This window comes from Balaenoptera musculus, chromosome 7, assembly GCF_009873245.2.
Source record: "Balaenoptera musculus isolate JJ_BM4_2016_0621 chromosome 7, mBalMus1.pri.v3, whole genome shotgun sequence".
Classification (NCBI taxonomy): Eukaryota; Metazoa; Chordata; class Mammalia; order Artiodactyla; family Balaenopteridae; genus Balaenoptera; species Balaenoptera musculus.
The window spans coordinates 14,695,460-14,711,581 of record NC_045791.1 but is presented as its reverse complement, the minus strand read 5'-3'; the positions used below and the strand labels follow the sequence as shown (position 1 = coordinate 14,711,581).

At 35.1% G+C, this 16,122-nt stretch overlaps 1 protein-coding gene across 1 annotated transcript in view; it reads left to right on the top strand.

The window, feature by feature from the left end:
- DPP10 (dipeptidyl peptidase like 10) overlaps positions 1-16,122 on the top strand; it is a 674,557-nt gene that overhangs the window by 566,567 nt on the left and 91,868 nt on the right. The window contains 1 exon segment of the mRNA XM_036858000.1: positions 4,879-4,976. Coding sequence (XP_036713895.1) covers positions 4,879-4,976 — 98 coding nt within the window.

The window sequence follows — 16,122 nt, the reverse complement described above, 5'->3', positions numbered from 1 at the left end:
TTGTATCTCAGAAGATGTAGCTGGAATCAAAATATCTCGTCAAGTTAACGAATAGATGTGGAGCTCTCTTTGCTCCATTAACTACAAATGACTCAGCTCTGTATGAGTAACATTCTTAGCCTGTATATTTAATAAATGATGTATCTAATGCATGATGTACGTAATACATAATGAAGGTCCTGAGTGTGTATTAATGACTACCATTGAGAAGTATTAAAAATAAAGACAAATATTATAGTGGCCAAAGAGAAAGAATCCCAAGTCCTCAGGTGGCTGTCAGTAGAAATATCTGCCCAGGTACTTAAGACAACAGGACTCAAAGAAACTAGGTCTGGGTTTTCATCCTTGTTCTCAGAATAAATTTCAGAATAATTTTGGGTCTATTACTTGAATTTTCAAAGTCTCATTATTTTCTACCCTGGTTTAAAAAAAATGTTTGTTAGTTTTTCCACTAACTAGTGTGTTATTTTGATTTGTTCTTACTTATGCGATAAACTTTCAGAAAGTGGTGCTTTAGACATCGAAGTAATGCATAGAGTTTACACTAAATTGTGCTTCAAATTAAACTAGATTAAAACAAGTGCAGCGAATACCCAATGTGGTCAGGTTTACTAATGAAATACACTAAACAAATATATTTGTAGTTTGCTTAATTCAGCATAATTCAGAATTCATAAAATACCCTATCATTAGCAATTCAGCACAAAAAAGATGCACAGTTCTATCTCAGCAACTCAGGTTAATCTTCGTAGTTAAAACATTATCTTGTTTAATGACAGTTTGGTTGCCAGCAAAATAAGGTTAAGTATTACTGAGGCTTGTGTTTCAGAATCATAGAGGAAGGATTCTATAGGTTTGCAGTCTTTGTAGCAAATTAGCCTGTTAGAAATCGAATAGATTAACTCCTCTAATTTGCAACTATTGAAACAATTCAAATATTAAAGGGTACAAATGAACTTGCAATGTGCACTTAATTTCAAAACTCCAAGGAAAGAAATCAAATTGAGATTATAGAATGCTAGACAGCTGAATTTTGGAAACAGCTTAATGTTTGGTTTTTGTCTAAAACTGACCATAGGTGTACACAACTTTTTTTTTTTAGATGTTTTCATTTCTTTACTTTCTTTCAGTTCCAGTAATTTCATACAGATTCAGAGGGAGATAACAAACTTGCATTGCCTTTGAACCAAACGGATGTTAAGTGGTTATGTTTTCATTTATCAGTGATCCTCTTGTTTAATGATGGCTCCAAACCTTTCTTTTATTTGAATCTGAAGGTATTTTAAATTCATATAATAAATTAGTTGGCATTTTTCATAAATGCTTTGTTATAGTAATGGCTTTCTAACTTTATCTTGTACTTGAATCATGGACTTTTAGACTCATGGTGTGTACACAACTTTTAATTTGTTTTCATGTGAAAGCTAATTGGGATACCAGTGATCCTGTACAGTCCTATAGACCTGAAAAAAACTGCCTTAATATGTGGTAATAACTGTGTATATCTTTGACAAAGTATGTCATAAAATTAGGCATCACTGATAAGAATTCATAAAAATTGATTAAATTTAATTTAATTTCTCTTTTTCTTTAATCAGTTTTTTGAAAGATAAAAAATATGAACACAGTTTTTCACTCACTAGAAAAATCAGTCTAACCATTATTTTTAATTCATGAGTTAATTAATTATGTAATTAAGTATATACTATTTTTTGGCACTTTTGAAAATCATCTTTTTTGTTAGTCCATATAACAAAAATATGAGATGGTTTTTTCCACTGAAAGGAAAACTACTTTGGCTCAAAACTTCTGACTGTGACATATTCTCAGAGAAATGTCTCATTTTTGAGAATCAAATAAAATAATACTTGAGGATCTTTAACATCCTGTCCATGGTCCATATCCAATAAATAACAGTCAAAATTGAACCCAGATTTCTCTGATTCATAGATTAAACTGAACCAGTTCTCAAAATGTTGCCCTTTTACCATCAATATCAGCCTCATCTGGGAAATTATTAGAAATGTGAATTCTCATGTCCCATCTAGACATTAAAAATGCTGGAGGTAGGTAGGCCTCAGTGGTCAGTGGTTTAATCAGCTTTCCAGGCCCTCTGGATGATTTTCATGCAAGTTCACCTTTAATAACTGCTGAGCAGTACTATATATCTATATATAGATATATGCACATATATCAGTGTTTTAGCAACATTTGCATACTAATTATAATCATCTGGAAATCCTGTTACAACACAGATTTTTAGGTCCACACCCAAGGATTCTGATTCTGGGTCTGAATATAGGTCTGTCTGTTTGGGGCCCATGAATTTGTGTTTCTATGGTTCTAATTGATGCTGCTGGTTTAAAAAAAGCACTTTGAATGACACTACTAAATACTCTGCCCCAGCTCTAAATTTTAACATACCTGATCAAGCTAGAGAAATGGTTAGACTCAAAAAATACAGAGAAAGACCAGTACCTTCAGGGAGAAACATGGCAGTTGAATTAAAACAAAAGTGATGTGAAAGGGACCTCCTAAATGAGGTAGAAGGCTAAATTGCCCAAGACAGATGAACCCAAGCACTGGAGGGTTTTAGAGCAATAAAAAGCTTTACAAAATTTGACACCTGAGCCTTCTCTGTGAGGCAGGCTCATAGCTTATCTTCCAGGAAGCCCTTTATCATATGAACCATTTTCATAATCTCTCTTTATAGTCACTGCATCTCTAAAATGAAAGCCTTTCTGGACTCCTTTCTTTGGATCAAACTTCTGATGTGTGTGATACGCTCCCACAGATGTGCTAGTCATTGTTTTAATGAAGACTTTATTTTTTAAGGGCAGGTTAAGATTCATAGCAAACTTGAGGGGAAAGAAGTTATTTGTGCCATATACCCCCAGCTCCCACTTAGCGTCCCCCATCGGAGTTGTGTGTTTGATGTAATTGATGAAGCTCCATTGACACATCATAATCACCCAAAGTACAGAGTTTACATTCCAGTTCAATCTTGTTGTTGTGCGTTATGGTTTTGGACATATGTGTAATGAAACACACAGAGTGTTTGTCACTGCTCTACAAATCCTGTTACTTCGTCTATTCATCCCTCCTCCCTCCACTCCATGTCCGTTATTTTTAATAACTTCACAAAACATTCTTGAGGAGCGATTACTGATTATTGGTGGGATGCATTACGTTGCTTCTGCTCCTGATTTAACTCTGGGTTTTGTCAGTACCAGTTCCTAGAACATGAATCTTTCTTTGGTATCTTTAAATCAGTGTTATCATTCCCTTTAGATTTGTGTCAGGTCTTTTAATTCAACTCACTTTTAATTTCCTTGTCCTTCTCTGTATATCTCACATGGTCTTCTCTTCACAAAGCAGCTACACCACAATGATACTGGTGTATTGTTTAGAAACACAATGAGCCACAAGTAGCCAATTCTGTTATTTATTCTGTTTATGTGAATGTTTATTCACATAAACATTCTTTCATTCATTCATCCTACCTGCTTGAGCTATATTGGCGTAAGTTCCCATTTCTGCTCCCTAAGAGTTCACAGTGTATTTAGAAAAACTTTGAAGGCCATTGCCTAGGAATGAACGGAAGCAAATCTAGAGCAGTTAAGAGCATCCTGGGGTTAAATACTAGCTCCCTCAGTTGCTGGATGTTTCACCCTGCACAGTTTGCTAAGCTTCTCCATTTTCATCTGGAAAATGGTTATAAATAGGTCTTAGGACTGTAGTAGGAACATATAATAAGATAATTCATGTGATGCTTTAACACATAGTAGGAGCCAGAAGCATACAAACTGCTATACAGCCTAGTTATTATTTCATAAATTTTGATTTAATAAACTCAAATTACATTTTCTTACCACTGTCTTTCTAGTCTTCATGCCAGGTACACAGTGAGGGCATTCTGCTCCATGGCCCACATCCCAAGGAACATTTATACCTCATTTAGTATTCATTATAATTTAAAAGAAAACCTATGATGATTAATGCATGGAAGAAATTAGGTATTGTGGAATTTTAAACATGTGGCAGTGGGATTGGGTAGGTTTTCTTTTTCTTTCTTGTTCTTTTTTTTTTTTTTTTTTTTAAATTAGCCAAGCTTTCTTTCCTTTGCTTTTCGTATCCTATAGTGTGAGCAGCTGCTTTATCTACTAGTTGTTTTGTAAAGCCAGCCCTTCTGGTGTCATTCTAGGGGAAGAACACACAGCATTGCCTAATGAGTAAAGTCATCATGATTTTCTGTCACCTTTAATTGTCTGACTAAAATGCTAGAGAAGCAGCAATCTACAAAAACAATTGAAAGCAATCAAGTTGTTGAATTTAAAATCATTTCTACTTCAGAGAAATTAAACTTTTTTCCCCATTCTAACACAAAATTGTAAAAGAATCAAAATGCATTTTCTTTTCTCTTTCTGACTTACTCATATATATAGAATGTAAAAAAAAAAAAAAAATTGGTACTGATGAACCAGTGGCAGGGCAGGAATAAAGACGTAGACAGAGAATGGACTTGAGGACACGGTGTCAGGGGTTGGGGAGGGAAGCTGGGACAAAGTGAGAGTGGCATGGACATATATACACTACCAAATGTAAAATAGATAGCTAGTGGGAAGCAGCAGCATAGCACAGTGAGATTAGCTCGGTGCTTTGCCATGACCTAGAGGGGTGGGATAGGAGGGGGATGCAAGAGGGAGGAGATATGGGGATATATGTATGCATATGGCTGATTCACTTTGTTGTACAACAGAAACTAACAGTATTGTGAAGCAATTATTCTCCAATAAAGATCTATTAAAAAATGCATTTTCTTTCTTTCTCAATATATTCTAATAATGTATTTGCATTGCAACTTTCATTTTCTCAAAGGCAGGTCAAGTGAACCCGACAATCAAATTATATGTTGTAAACCTATATGGACCAACTCATACTTTGGAACTCATGCCACCTGATAACTTTAAGTCAAGGTATGTAATTTCAATTTCACTTTTACCGGAAGATAGATCTTTCAACTCCAATTATCATTTTGTTGCAATTTAGAGAGAGATGTGATCAGCTCAACAAATTCACTTGAAAATAAAACTGAGGTTGTGTCCATTAGTGCAGGAATGAACTCATTCTGGATCTCTTGTTGTTCCCAGGAAGCATTTAGAGTTTTGAGGTCATTACCAGCACCACAAAATGACTAAATATACTAATACCAAGAATTAGCTCTTTGGCAGGAGATGTGACAGGGAGATGGGGACAAAGGATAATTTTCCACTGAATTTTCTTCCTGAAAATAGTCGCTCAATGTTTTTAAATGGTCCTCTTTCAAAGAGTATAATCTTCCTAAAATGTGTGTAATTTTCCAACTTTTACCCTGTAACTTGCCAATCAATGATTCCCTAGCTTTGTTTTCCACGCAGAGAAATTTAATGAGATTTTGTTTTGAAATATCCTACATAAGAATCCTGCTTATTTAAGTCTGAGTGGGGAGAAAAGAAACACATTTTATGGGTCAGAAACATAATTTTAATATTAGCAAAATTTCCAATATTTGAACAACTAATCAAATGACCATGTGGATTGTGAAATCCAGAGTGGTCTCAGACTTCAAAGGTGATTCTTTCAAATATTTTAATCCTGTGAAAATTTACAGCAGTCCTGGAGATGGAATAGGCAGCTGATTTAGGAAAATAGTTTTATACTATATGGAATGGTATAAGGCTAAGCTTAGAGTTTGTTTTGATGACATCAAAAATAATCACAGGGTGACTGATTCAAGTAGAAATTCCATTCAGTGTTCCATTGACATATTTGGGAAAATTTCATCATATTTGGGATTTTCACAGATAGTGCAACCTTTAGCATGTAGAAATTTTTCCTACTTGAAAAGTTATTAAAAATATATGGAATGCTTACACTGGAAAGGCCCCCATTAATGATCTAATGTAAACTGTTCCTATTATTGATGGAAAAGATGGGGCCCAAAGAAAAAGTATGCTTAAGATTAGTTGGTAGCAAATGTAGAAAGTGAAGTAAAGCCTGTTTCAAGTTATAGAGCATTTCATCTAGGTTGTGATGAAAGATCTTACAGGGTCATTAAAATTGACATATAGAATACAGTACAGTTGACTAAATCAGTTGAAACTTCTACTTCTGAGCTTGGTTTACCAGTCATGAAACATTTGGACACAAATGAAGCAATTATGAAAATTATTAATATTTTATGTGATCCTTAAGGCTTATCTTTTTCTCTGGTTTGTTCAGTGCTCTGAATTAACAATAAAGAGCACTAACCTGGAGTGTTTGAGTCACATCTCTATTACCACTTTATTGTGTGACCTTGGATAAGTCACTATACCTCTCTCTAAGCCTGAATACCCTAATCTTAAAATAATAATTTCTCATTTTTATCAGGTTTTTAAATCTTTGAAATGGAAGTCAATTTTATAATATCCAGGTTTCTTTCTAATAGAAGGTAGTGATTCCTGACCTTGATGCTGTTACCTAAGAGTCTTTCTAATGAGTTCACCAGGTAGGACATAGCAGTGTCATCAAATACAAAGATTCATAAAGACAGAATCAATTGTCATTATTAGAGTATTAGTTAAGCATATATCTGTTTAATATTTGAGGTACAATGTGATCAGATTAGTCACCCATTGTGAAAAGATATCACATATCTTTAGATGTTGGAAATCCAGTACATAGAATGGTATACTAGATCCCTCTAAGAATGAGGAAGAATCCTGTGAAGAAAAAGTTCTTAACTGTAATTCAGGTATGCTGGTTTAGCAGTGAACTTGGTCTACATTTGGGAGAGTCATGTAATATCTTATCTGCACAATGTATGTAACATGTTTCCTTTTTCTGCCTCGTAGTTATGTAAGTGCCGGTTGTGGCATGTGAAACCACAATTGGCACTTCTGGCACTTTTGGTGCACCAAAGTGTATGATTTACTCTTTTTGTTGGAAAACTCAAGACCAAAATTTACTTCAGAATGTTTTCTTCAGTATTCCCCAGGAATATTCAGTTTTTATGTTTCCTTGCTCATTTGTTCCTGGTGAAAGCTTTAGTCCAATTTCCTATCATCTGCATTTAACCTCTCTGAGCACCGGTATTACTTTGTTGGGCCTACAGACACACAAACGTGAACAAAATAGAGCTATCCATGGTGCAAATCAAACAGTGCTGCATTTATCTGCAGATCAAATGGAAACTAAACTCATACTTTTCCTTGATTTTGTTTTAGGATTATCAATATCTATAATATTTAACACTTAGTAGTTTAGCCATATGGAAATTTGCTAGAAAACTATTGTGCCCTCCCTAGTTAGATAGACATTTGAGATCTAAAAGAGCATAACATTTTCCATAATTTATTGGTCAGGGTCCTGGAAATTAAAAACACTCAAGAGGGGTAATTGAAGTGCAGTTAATTAAGGGACTATTAACAAAGATATGCATGGGATTAAAAGGAAACTCACAAGGGATGGGAAAGCAACACAGAGTCTGCAATAGCAGAAAGCTTTTACTGCCCCAGGACTGAAGGAGCAAGGGCAGGCTCACGTAGGAAACCTGAAGAGGCTTGTAACTGAAGAACAGAATGGACCAACAGGACCTGTCCACAGGTAGAACAATTAAGTCATTGCCAAACCGGGCCCTAATAGGGAGTGGGTCCTGGCAATAAACACTCTGAACTGTCTCCTCTAAAGCTTTGAGTTCCTCCAGAAGTCTCTCTTGGGCTAGGGAGCCTCGTTGTAGAGGCCAGCCTCTGGAGACCGTGGGGGTGAGTGGTAAGGGGCAAATTCGAGAATAGATCTGGCAAATGGGGAATATTCAACAGACATGATTTAAGGATAATATTTGCCTGAAAATTTATCATTCTTATTACTTTAGGGATGTGTTGGAGATGTCCAGAAGAACACAATAATTTCTCTGAAGCCATGTGAAAAGTGTTCTGTCTCTGTTTCTGTCCCTGTCTCTTTCTCTCTGCCTTTGTGTGTGTGTGGTGTGTCTTTCACTCTCTCTTTCTCTCTCTCTTTCTCCACACACACACACACATGCACACGCATCTATGGTTTACCTAAGTAATACTTGTACTTTTCCTGAAAACCTGCGATAGTTTTCTCAAGTGCATTGTAGATTGTGTAACGAATCATGTTTCAACTGTTTGCATCAGTGTATTTTGGACATGGAGTTTACCCTTGGTGACACCTGGGTATCCCCTGTAACTTATTTTCCTTTATCTGTCTTCCTAATTTTATTTACCACAGTATTCTTAAATCATTCTAAACTAACACAAATTCTTTTTATTTTTTGAAAATGTTAGCTATATAAATATACAAATTAATAGTTTGTTGGTACCAGTATTAACAGCAATTTTCCCATATTTATTAGTGACAGTATTCCCATAGGTATTGCAAGCCTATGTACCTTTATTGGAGAATTTAAGTATGAACTTAAAAATACATAGTTAACTTTTAGAGGAAATATTTTTATAATAATGAATCAGGCAGATTTAGGGACTTGTCACATTGTTTTGGAGAAGTGGTTATCTCCTGTGTTCATTCATCTCCAGGCTGAAGAATAAAGACAGTGGTTTGTCTTTAGGTTCTCCTCACTTTCTGCCTTTGACATTTTACTTACCAGAAATCTTTCTCTAGTCATCCACCCTTTGTGACACATTGTTCTCATCCTGTTTCATTGATATGATACTGTCATATTGCCCCTGTCATTCTGGGCTTGAACTGCCATGGGTTTTCTTCCTATTTAATTGAAGTATTTCTAGTCTGCGTCTCTTATTCTGCCAGTGAATGTCTATACCTTCCAATAAAATCTAATTAATAAATTTATTTGTGTTGATGGAAGTGACCCTTCTTACAAGTAAAGCATGGATATTAACAGAGGTCTTTGGAGGACACTAGCTGTGAGTTGGTCATGAATGTCATCACAATACACTTGTGGGCAGAGATCTTGGGTTATCTGGAAGAGAGTGAGCTCAGAGTAACCATATGTGCACAAAGACTGTTGTGAACAAAGAGCAGTGATTGGACAGGAAGCCAGTGAAAACACAGGTGTGACTGCTAATCTACCTGTCTGCTGGAGATGCTATTGCCTCCATTCCACATACCCTTGTGAACAATTAGATCTCTTGTGCCAGACCACCCAGCTAATAGAAAGTCTTTCTTGACTTGAGTGCAATCCCTCTAACCTGCTTGTCTCTGTCTCTGTGGCTCAAGAGGACCAGATCCTCGAGGACTTCCTGGGTAATCCAGAGCCATGGAGACTAGGAACAAGCAGGAAAGCCAGTTATAAGGAAGGGACACTTTCGCTGGCCACTGGTCATGGGACACCAGATCTAATGTGTTCATGAGACGGAGTTCCAGGAGGACAGCCACATCTGCAGCAGGCAGGCCAAGGAGTGTGGCATTTTCAGGTAAGGGCACTTCCTTATTTCCTCATTCAGAGGAACCCTGAATACTTATAAGCAAACTGAACAAGTCATTATAAATCATAAGGAGATGTGCACCTAGGACCTTGGAACAAAGAAAGAATACAGGATGTAATTTAGTTAGTAAATATCTTTTCTCCCTTCTTACGTGCCAAGTTCTACTTATCTTTCATTTTGGATATTTCCAGCACTTTATTATGGAAACCTCAATGGTTGGAAATTACCCCAGTGGACTTTACAAGTTCTATTTTGGGGAGATCTCTCATCCTTATGAACATATGTACTAAGATATCTCACATAAGACTAAATTTTGCTTATGAAAATAAGATACTTTATGTACAAACACACAAAATCATATTATTTAATCAAAGAGAAATGTAAGTGGTATGACTATAAATAATTTTTGTTTGTTTTTTTTTTTTTTGAAATTTTGAACTTTAATTTATTTTTTTATACAGCAGGTTCTTATTAGTCATCCATTTTATACACATCATTGTATACATGTCTATCCCAATCGCCCAATTCATCACACCACCACCCCCACCCCCCCGCTGCTTTCCCCCCTTGGTGTCCATACGTTTGTTCTCTACATCTGTGTCTCACTTTCTGCCCTGCAAACCGATTCATCTGTACCATTTTTCTAGGTTCCACATATATGTGTTAATAAACGATATTTGTTTTTCTCTTCCTGACTTACTTCACTTTGTATGACAGTCTCTAGATACATCCACGTCTCTACAAATGACCCAATTTCATTCCTTTTTATGGCTGAGTAATATTCCATTGTATATATGTACCACTTCTTCTTTATCCATTCGTCTGTCGATGGGCATTTAGGTTGCTTCCATGACCTGGCTATTGTAAGTAGTGCTGCAATGAATATTGGGGTGCATGTGTCTTTTTGAATTACGTTTTTCTCTGGGTATATGCCCAGTACTGGGATTGCTGGGTCGTATGGTAATTCTATTTTTAGTTTTTTAAGGAACCTCCATACTGTTCTCCATAGTGGCTGTATCAAACTACATTCCCACCAACAGTGCAAGAGTGTTCCCTGTTCTCCACACCCTCTCCAGCATTTGTTGTTTGTAGACTTTTCTGATGATGCCCATTCTAACTGGTGTGAGGTGATACCTCAGTGTGCTTTTGATTTGCATTTCTCTAATAATTAGTGACGTTGAGCAGCTTTTCATGTGCTTCTTGGCCATCTGTATGTCTTCTTTGGAGAAATGTCTATTTAGGTCTTCTGCCCATTTTTGGATTGGGTTGTTTGTTTTTTTAATATTGAGCTGCATGAGCTGTTTATATATATTTTGGAGATTAATCCTTTGTCCATTGATACGTTTGCAAATATTTTCTCCCATTCTGAGGGTTGTCTTTTCGTCTTGTTTATGGTTTCCTTTGCTGTGCAAAAGCTTTTAAGTTTCATTAGGTCCCATTTGTTTATTTTTGTTTTTATTGTCATTACTCTAGGAGGTGGATCAAAAAAGATCTTGCTGTGATTTATGTCAAAGAGTGTTCTTCCTATGTTTTCCTCTAAGAGTTTTATAGTGTCTGGTCTTACATTTAGGTCTCTAATCCATTTTGAATTTATTTTTGTTTATGGTGTTAGGGAGTGTTCTAATTTCATTCTTTTACATGTAGCTGTCCAGTTTTCCCAGCCCCACTTATTGAAGAGACTGTCTTTTCTCCATTGTATATCCTTACCTCCTTTATCATAGATTAGTTGACCATAGGTGCGTGGGTTTATCTCTGGGCTTTCTATCTTGTTGCATTGATCTATATTTCTGTTTTTGTGCCAGTACCATATTGTCTGGATTACTGTAGCTTTGTAGTACAGTCTGAAGTCAGGGAGTCTGATTCCTCCAGCTCTGTTTTTTTCCCTCAAGACTGCTTTGGCTATTCGGGGTCTTTTGTGTCTCCATACAAATTTTAAGATTTTCTGTTCTAGTTCTGTCAAAAATGCCATTGGTAATTTGATAGGGATTGCATTGAAACTGTAAATTGCTTTGGGTAGTATAGTCATTTCCACAATATTGATTCTCCCAATCCAAGAACATGGTATATCTCTCCATCTACTGGTATCATCTTTAATTTCTTTCATCAGTGTCTTATAGTTTTCTGCCTACAAGTCTTTTGTCTCCCTAGGTAGGTTTATTCCTAGGTATTTTATTCTTTTTGTTGCAGTGGTAAATGGGAGTGTTTCCTTAATTTCTCTTTCAGATTTTTCATCGTTAGTGTATAGGAATGCAAGAGATTTCTGTGCATTAATTTTGTATCCAGCAACTTTAACAAATTCACTGATTAACTCTAGTAGTTTTCTGGTGGCATCTATAGGATTCTCCATGTATACTATCATGTCATCTGCAAACAGTGACAGTTTTACTTCTTCTTTTCCAATTTGTATTCCTTTTATTTCTTTTTCTTCTCTGATTGCCGTGGCTAGGACTTCCAAAACTGTTTAATAATAGTGGTGAGAGTGGACATCCTTGTCTTGTTCCTGATCTTAGAGGAAGTGCTTTCAGTTTTTCACCATTGAGAATGATGTTTGCTGTGCGTTTGTCGTATATGGCCTTTATTAAGTTGAGGTAGGTTCCCTCTAAGACCACTTTCTGAAGAGTTTTTATCATAAATCGGTGTTGAATTTTGTCAAAAGCTTTTTCTGAAACTATTGAGATGATCATATGGTTTTTATTCTTCAATTCCTTAATATGGTGTATCACATTGATTGATTTGCATATATTGGAGAATCCTTGCATCCCTGGGATACATGCCACTTGATCATGGTGTATGATCCTTTTAATGTGCTGTTGGATTCTGTTTGCTAGTATTTTGTTGAGGATTTTTGCATCTATATTCATCAGTGATATTGGTCTGTAATTTTCTCTTTTTGTAGTATCGTTGTCTGGTTTTGGTATCAGGGTGATGGTGGCCTCATAGAATGAGTTTGGGAGTGTTCCTTCCTTTGCAATTTTTTGGAAGAGTTTGAGAAGGATGGGTGTTAGCTCTTCTCTAAATGATTGATAGAATTCACCTGTGAAGCCATCTGGTCCTGGGCTTTGTTTGTTGGAAGATTTTTAATCACAGTTTCAATTTCATTACTTGTGATTGGTCTGTTCAAATTTTCTATTTCTTCCTGGTTCAGTCTTGGAAGGTTATACCTTTCTAAGAATTTGTCCATTTCTTCCAGGTTGTCCATTTTATTGGCATCGAGTTGCTTGTAGTAGTCTCTTAGGATGCTTTGTATTTCTGTGGTGTCTGTTGTAACTTCTCCTTTTTCAATTCTAATTTTATTGATTTGAGTCCTCTCCCTCTTTTTCTTGATGAGTCTGGCTAATGGCTTATCAATTTTGTTTATCTTCTCAAAGAACCAGCTTTTAGTTTTATTGATCTTTGCTATTGTTTTCTTTGTTTTTATTTCATTTGTTTCTGCTCTGATCTCTGTGATTTCTTTCCTTCTGCTAACTTTGGGTTTTATTTGTTCTTCTTTCTCTAGTTCCTTTAGGTGTAACGTTAGATTGTTTATTTGAGATTTTTCTTGTTTCTTGAGGTAGGATTGCATTGCTATACACTTCCCTATTAGAACTGCTTTTGCTGCATCCCATAGGTTTTGGATCATCATGTTTTCTTTGTCATTTGTCTCTAGGTATTTTTTGATTTCCTCTTTGATTTCTTCAGTGATCTCTTGGTTATTTAGTAACGTAGTGTTTAGCCTCCATATGTTTGTGTTTTTTACGTTTTTTTCCTGTAATTGATTTCTAATCTAATAGCGTTGTGGTTAGAAAAGATGCTTGATATGATTTCTATTTTCTTAAATTTACTGAGGCTTCATTTGTTATCCAAGATGTGATCTATCCTGGAGAATGTTCCATGCACACTTGAGAAGAAGGTGTAATCTGCAGTTTTTGGAGGGAATGTCCTATAAATATCAATTAAATCTATCTGGTCTATTGTGTCATTTAAAGCTTGTGTTTCCTTATTAATTTTCTGTCTGGATGATCTGTCCATTGGTGTAAGTGAGGTGTTAACGTCCCCAACTATTATTGTGTTACTGTTGATTTCTTCTTTTAGAGCTGTTAGCAGTTGCCTTATGTATTGAGGTGCTCCTATGTTGGGTGCATATATATTTATAATTGTTATATCTTCTTCTTGGATTGATCCCTTGATCGTTATGTAGTATCCTTCCTTGTCTCTTGTAACATTCTTTATTTTAAAGTCTATCTTATCTGATATGAGTATTGCTACCCCAGCTTTCTTTTGATTTCCATTTGCATGGAATATCTTTTTCCATCCCCTCACTTTCAGTCTGTATGTGTCCCTAGGTCTGAAGTGGGTCTCTTATAGACAGCATATAGATGGGTCTTGTTTTTGTATCCATTCAGCAAGCCTGTGTCTTTTGGTTGGAGCATTTAATCCATTCACGTTTAAGGTAATTATCAATATGTATGTTCCTATGACCATTTTCTTAATTGTTTTGGGTTTGTTTTTGTAGGTCCTTTTCTTCTCTTGTGTTTCCCACTTAGAGGAGTTCCTTTAGCATTTGTTGTATAGCTGGTTTGGTGGAGCTGAATTCTCTTAGCTTTTGCTTGTCTCTAAAGGTTTTAATTTCTCCATCAAATATGAATGAGATCTTTGCTGGGTAGAGTAATCTTGGTTGTAGGTCTTTCCCTTCCATCACTTTAAATATTTCCTGCCACTCCCTTCTGGCTTGCAGAGTTTCTGCTGAAAGATCAGCTGTTAACCTTTTGGTGATTCCCTTGTATGTTTTTTGTTACTTTTCCCTTGCTTCTTTTAATATGTTGTCTTTAATTTTTGATAGTTTGATTATTATGTGTCTTGACTGTAAATAATTTTTAACTTAATTTTATACCTAACTTAGTGTTCTCTTTAAAAACCATTTATTCACTAGATTTGCACCAGTTGAATTTTAATGTTTTTTAAGTATGAATTTTCTTTTAAATCAAGATTTTTCATCTTATGTAGTTAATATAATGTGTCAATGTCTGGGAAGACATTACAAAGATGTTCTTAAAACATTTCACCTGAGGGCTACTTTGAAAGGAAAACACTCAAAATGAATATTTAAATTTTGTTTGTTGTTCCTCTTGTTATATATTTTAAAAACCATTCATATTCTTCTCATTTGGCACAAAATATAATATTAGTCACTTTAGCTAAATGAGACAAATTTCTGATCAGGTTTGAAATTCTTCTATATGTCAGTTCTCTCCAGATTTTTCAGTAAATATTACCACCTTGATTTTGCAGTCTTTGGTCAGTTGTTTACAACAATCAAATTATTTTTTACTTCAATTTTGCACAACATTTATGCCAGTTACTCAGAAATATATATTATCACAATTCAGGACTTTTTTCCTGATTAATTATAGTATCCACTATCATTTTTCTCCATGCTAAACCTTCTAGGTAAATTTCTTAGAAGTTAATGCCTATATTTTCCCCTTTTTAATATTCACACTGCCCAATATGGTAATGCATGCAAAATAAATCAGTTTAAACAAAGCGCAGTGAAAGTGAACAAGACATAGATCTTTAAAGAATCACAAGGCCCATTGATTTGGCCAAAGATTAATCCTAAACCAGTAGCATATTTGATTCAAAGTTGCCTTGTAACTTTATTTTATGATTTCACTGAGTTTCTAGGCAGTTTTCAAGTGGGACTCAGCTAGTTGTGAAAGGTGCTGGATAGCTTGAAGAGATTATTGTAGAAGATATGGCAGGTTTCACTGTATGACAAGTTATGCTTGTCCTTCTGACATCTTTACTTTGATGGGCTAACCGGTTTTCGAGAGGAAGCACTAACTACTCAATAATGTTAGAAATGTGAGATTCAGGTAGCTGAATGTCTAACTCAATGTGTCTAAGGAGAGGTGATTTGTATTTCAAGGTTTTACTTTCATAGGTGATTTTTTTCAAAGTCACTTAAAAACCTGATGCATTCATTTTAAGACAATATTCATGGATGGCATTTTTCAAACCATTTCTAAATCATCTCATCTACTTTGAAACTGGGCAATTTTGTTGGAATTTTTTTTTCTTTTTATCATAAATTGAATCATTATTAATGATTGCATTTTGTTATGTGTGGGTTGGGGGTTTTTGTGATATATTATGTAAATTTCCAGACATAGAATCTATAAAGGAAAAATATAAGCTTTCCCAATCTACAACCATCGTGAGGACATTATAGTCTCCACTAATTAGCATCCTCACTTTACCAAAAATTCAGTAACCCTTCATATTCTTCAATTTGATTCCTTCTTTGTTTTAAACTTTTTCAAATAAATAAGATTAAAAAAGTAATATTGTAAAAAATATTATGAATAAGATTATATTTCCATTGTCCCATAATGGAAAAAGACCAAAGCAAACCATTCATGGCTCTGTGGCTCAAGTCCTGTGGATAAAATGAGATAACATGGAAGTCATACATAAGAAATAACTATTAAATCAATAATAAGATTTGCCTTTTAATTGATTATTGAATGAATTTTTGAAAAAGTAAAATAGAATATAGCTTAGAAATTTTTTTCTTATTTTGCACATACGTTAGCACTGTACTGATCGATAGAAAATAGCAAATTATTTATAAATATCTAGTATCTTGATTATTTTTATTTTTTCCAAAAATTTTCCTTCTGTGAAATCATTCACT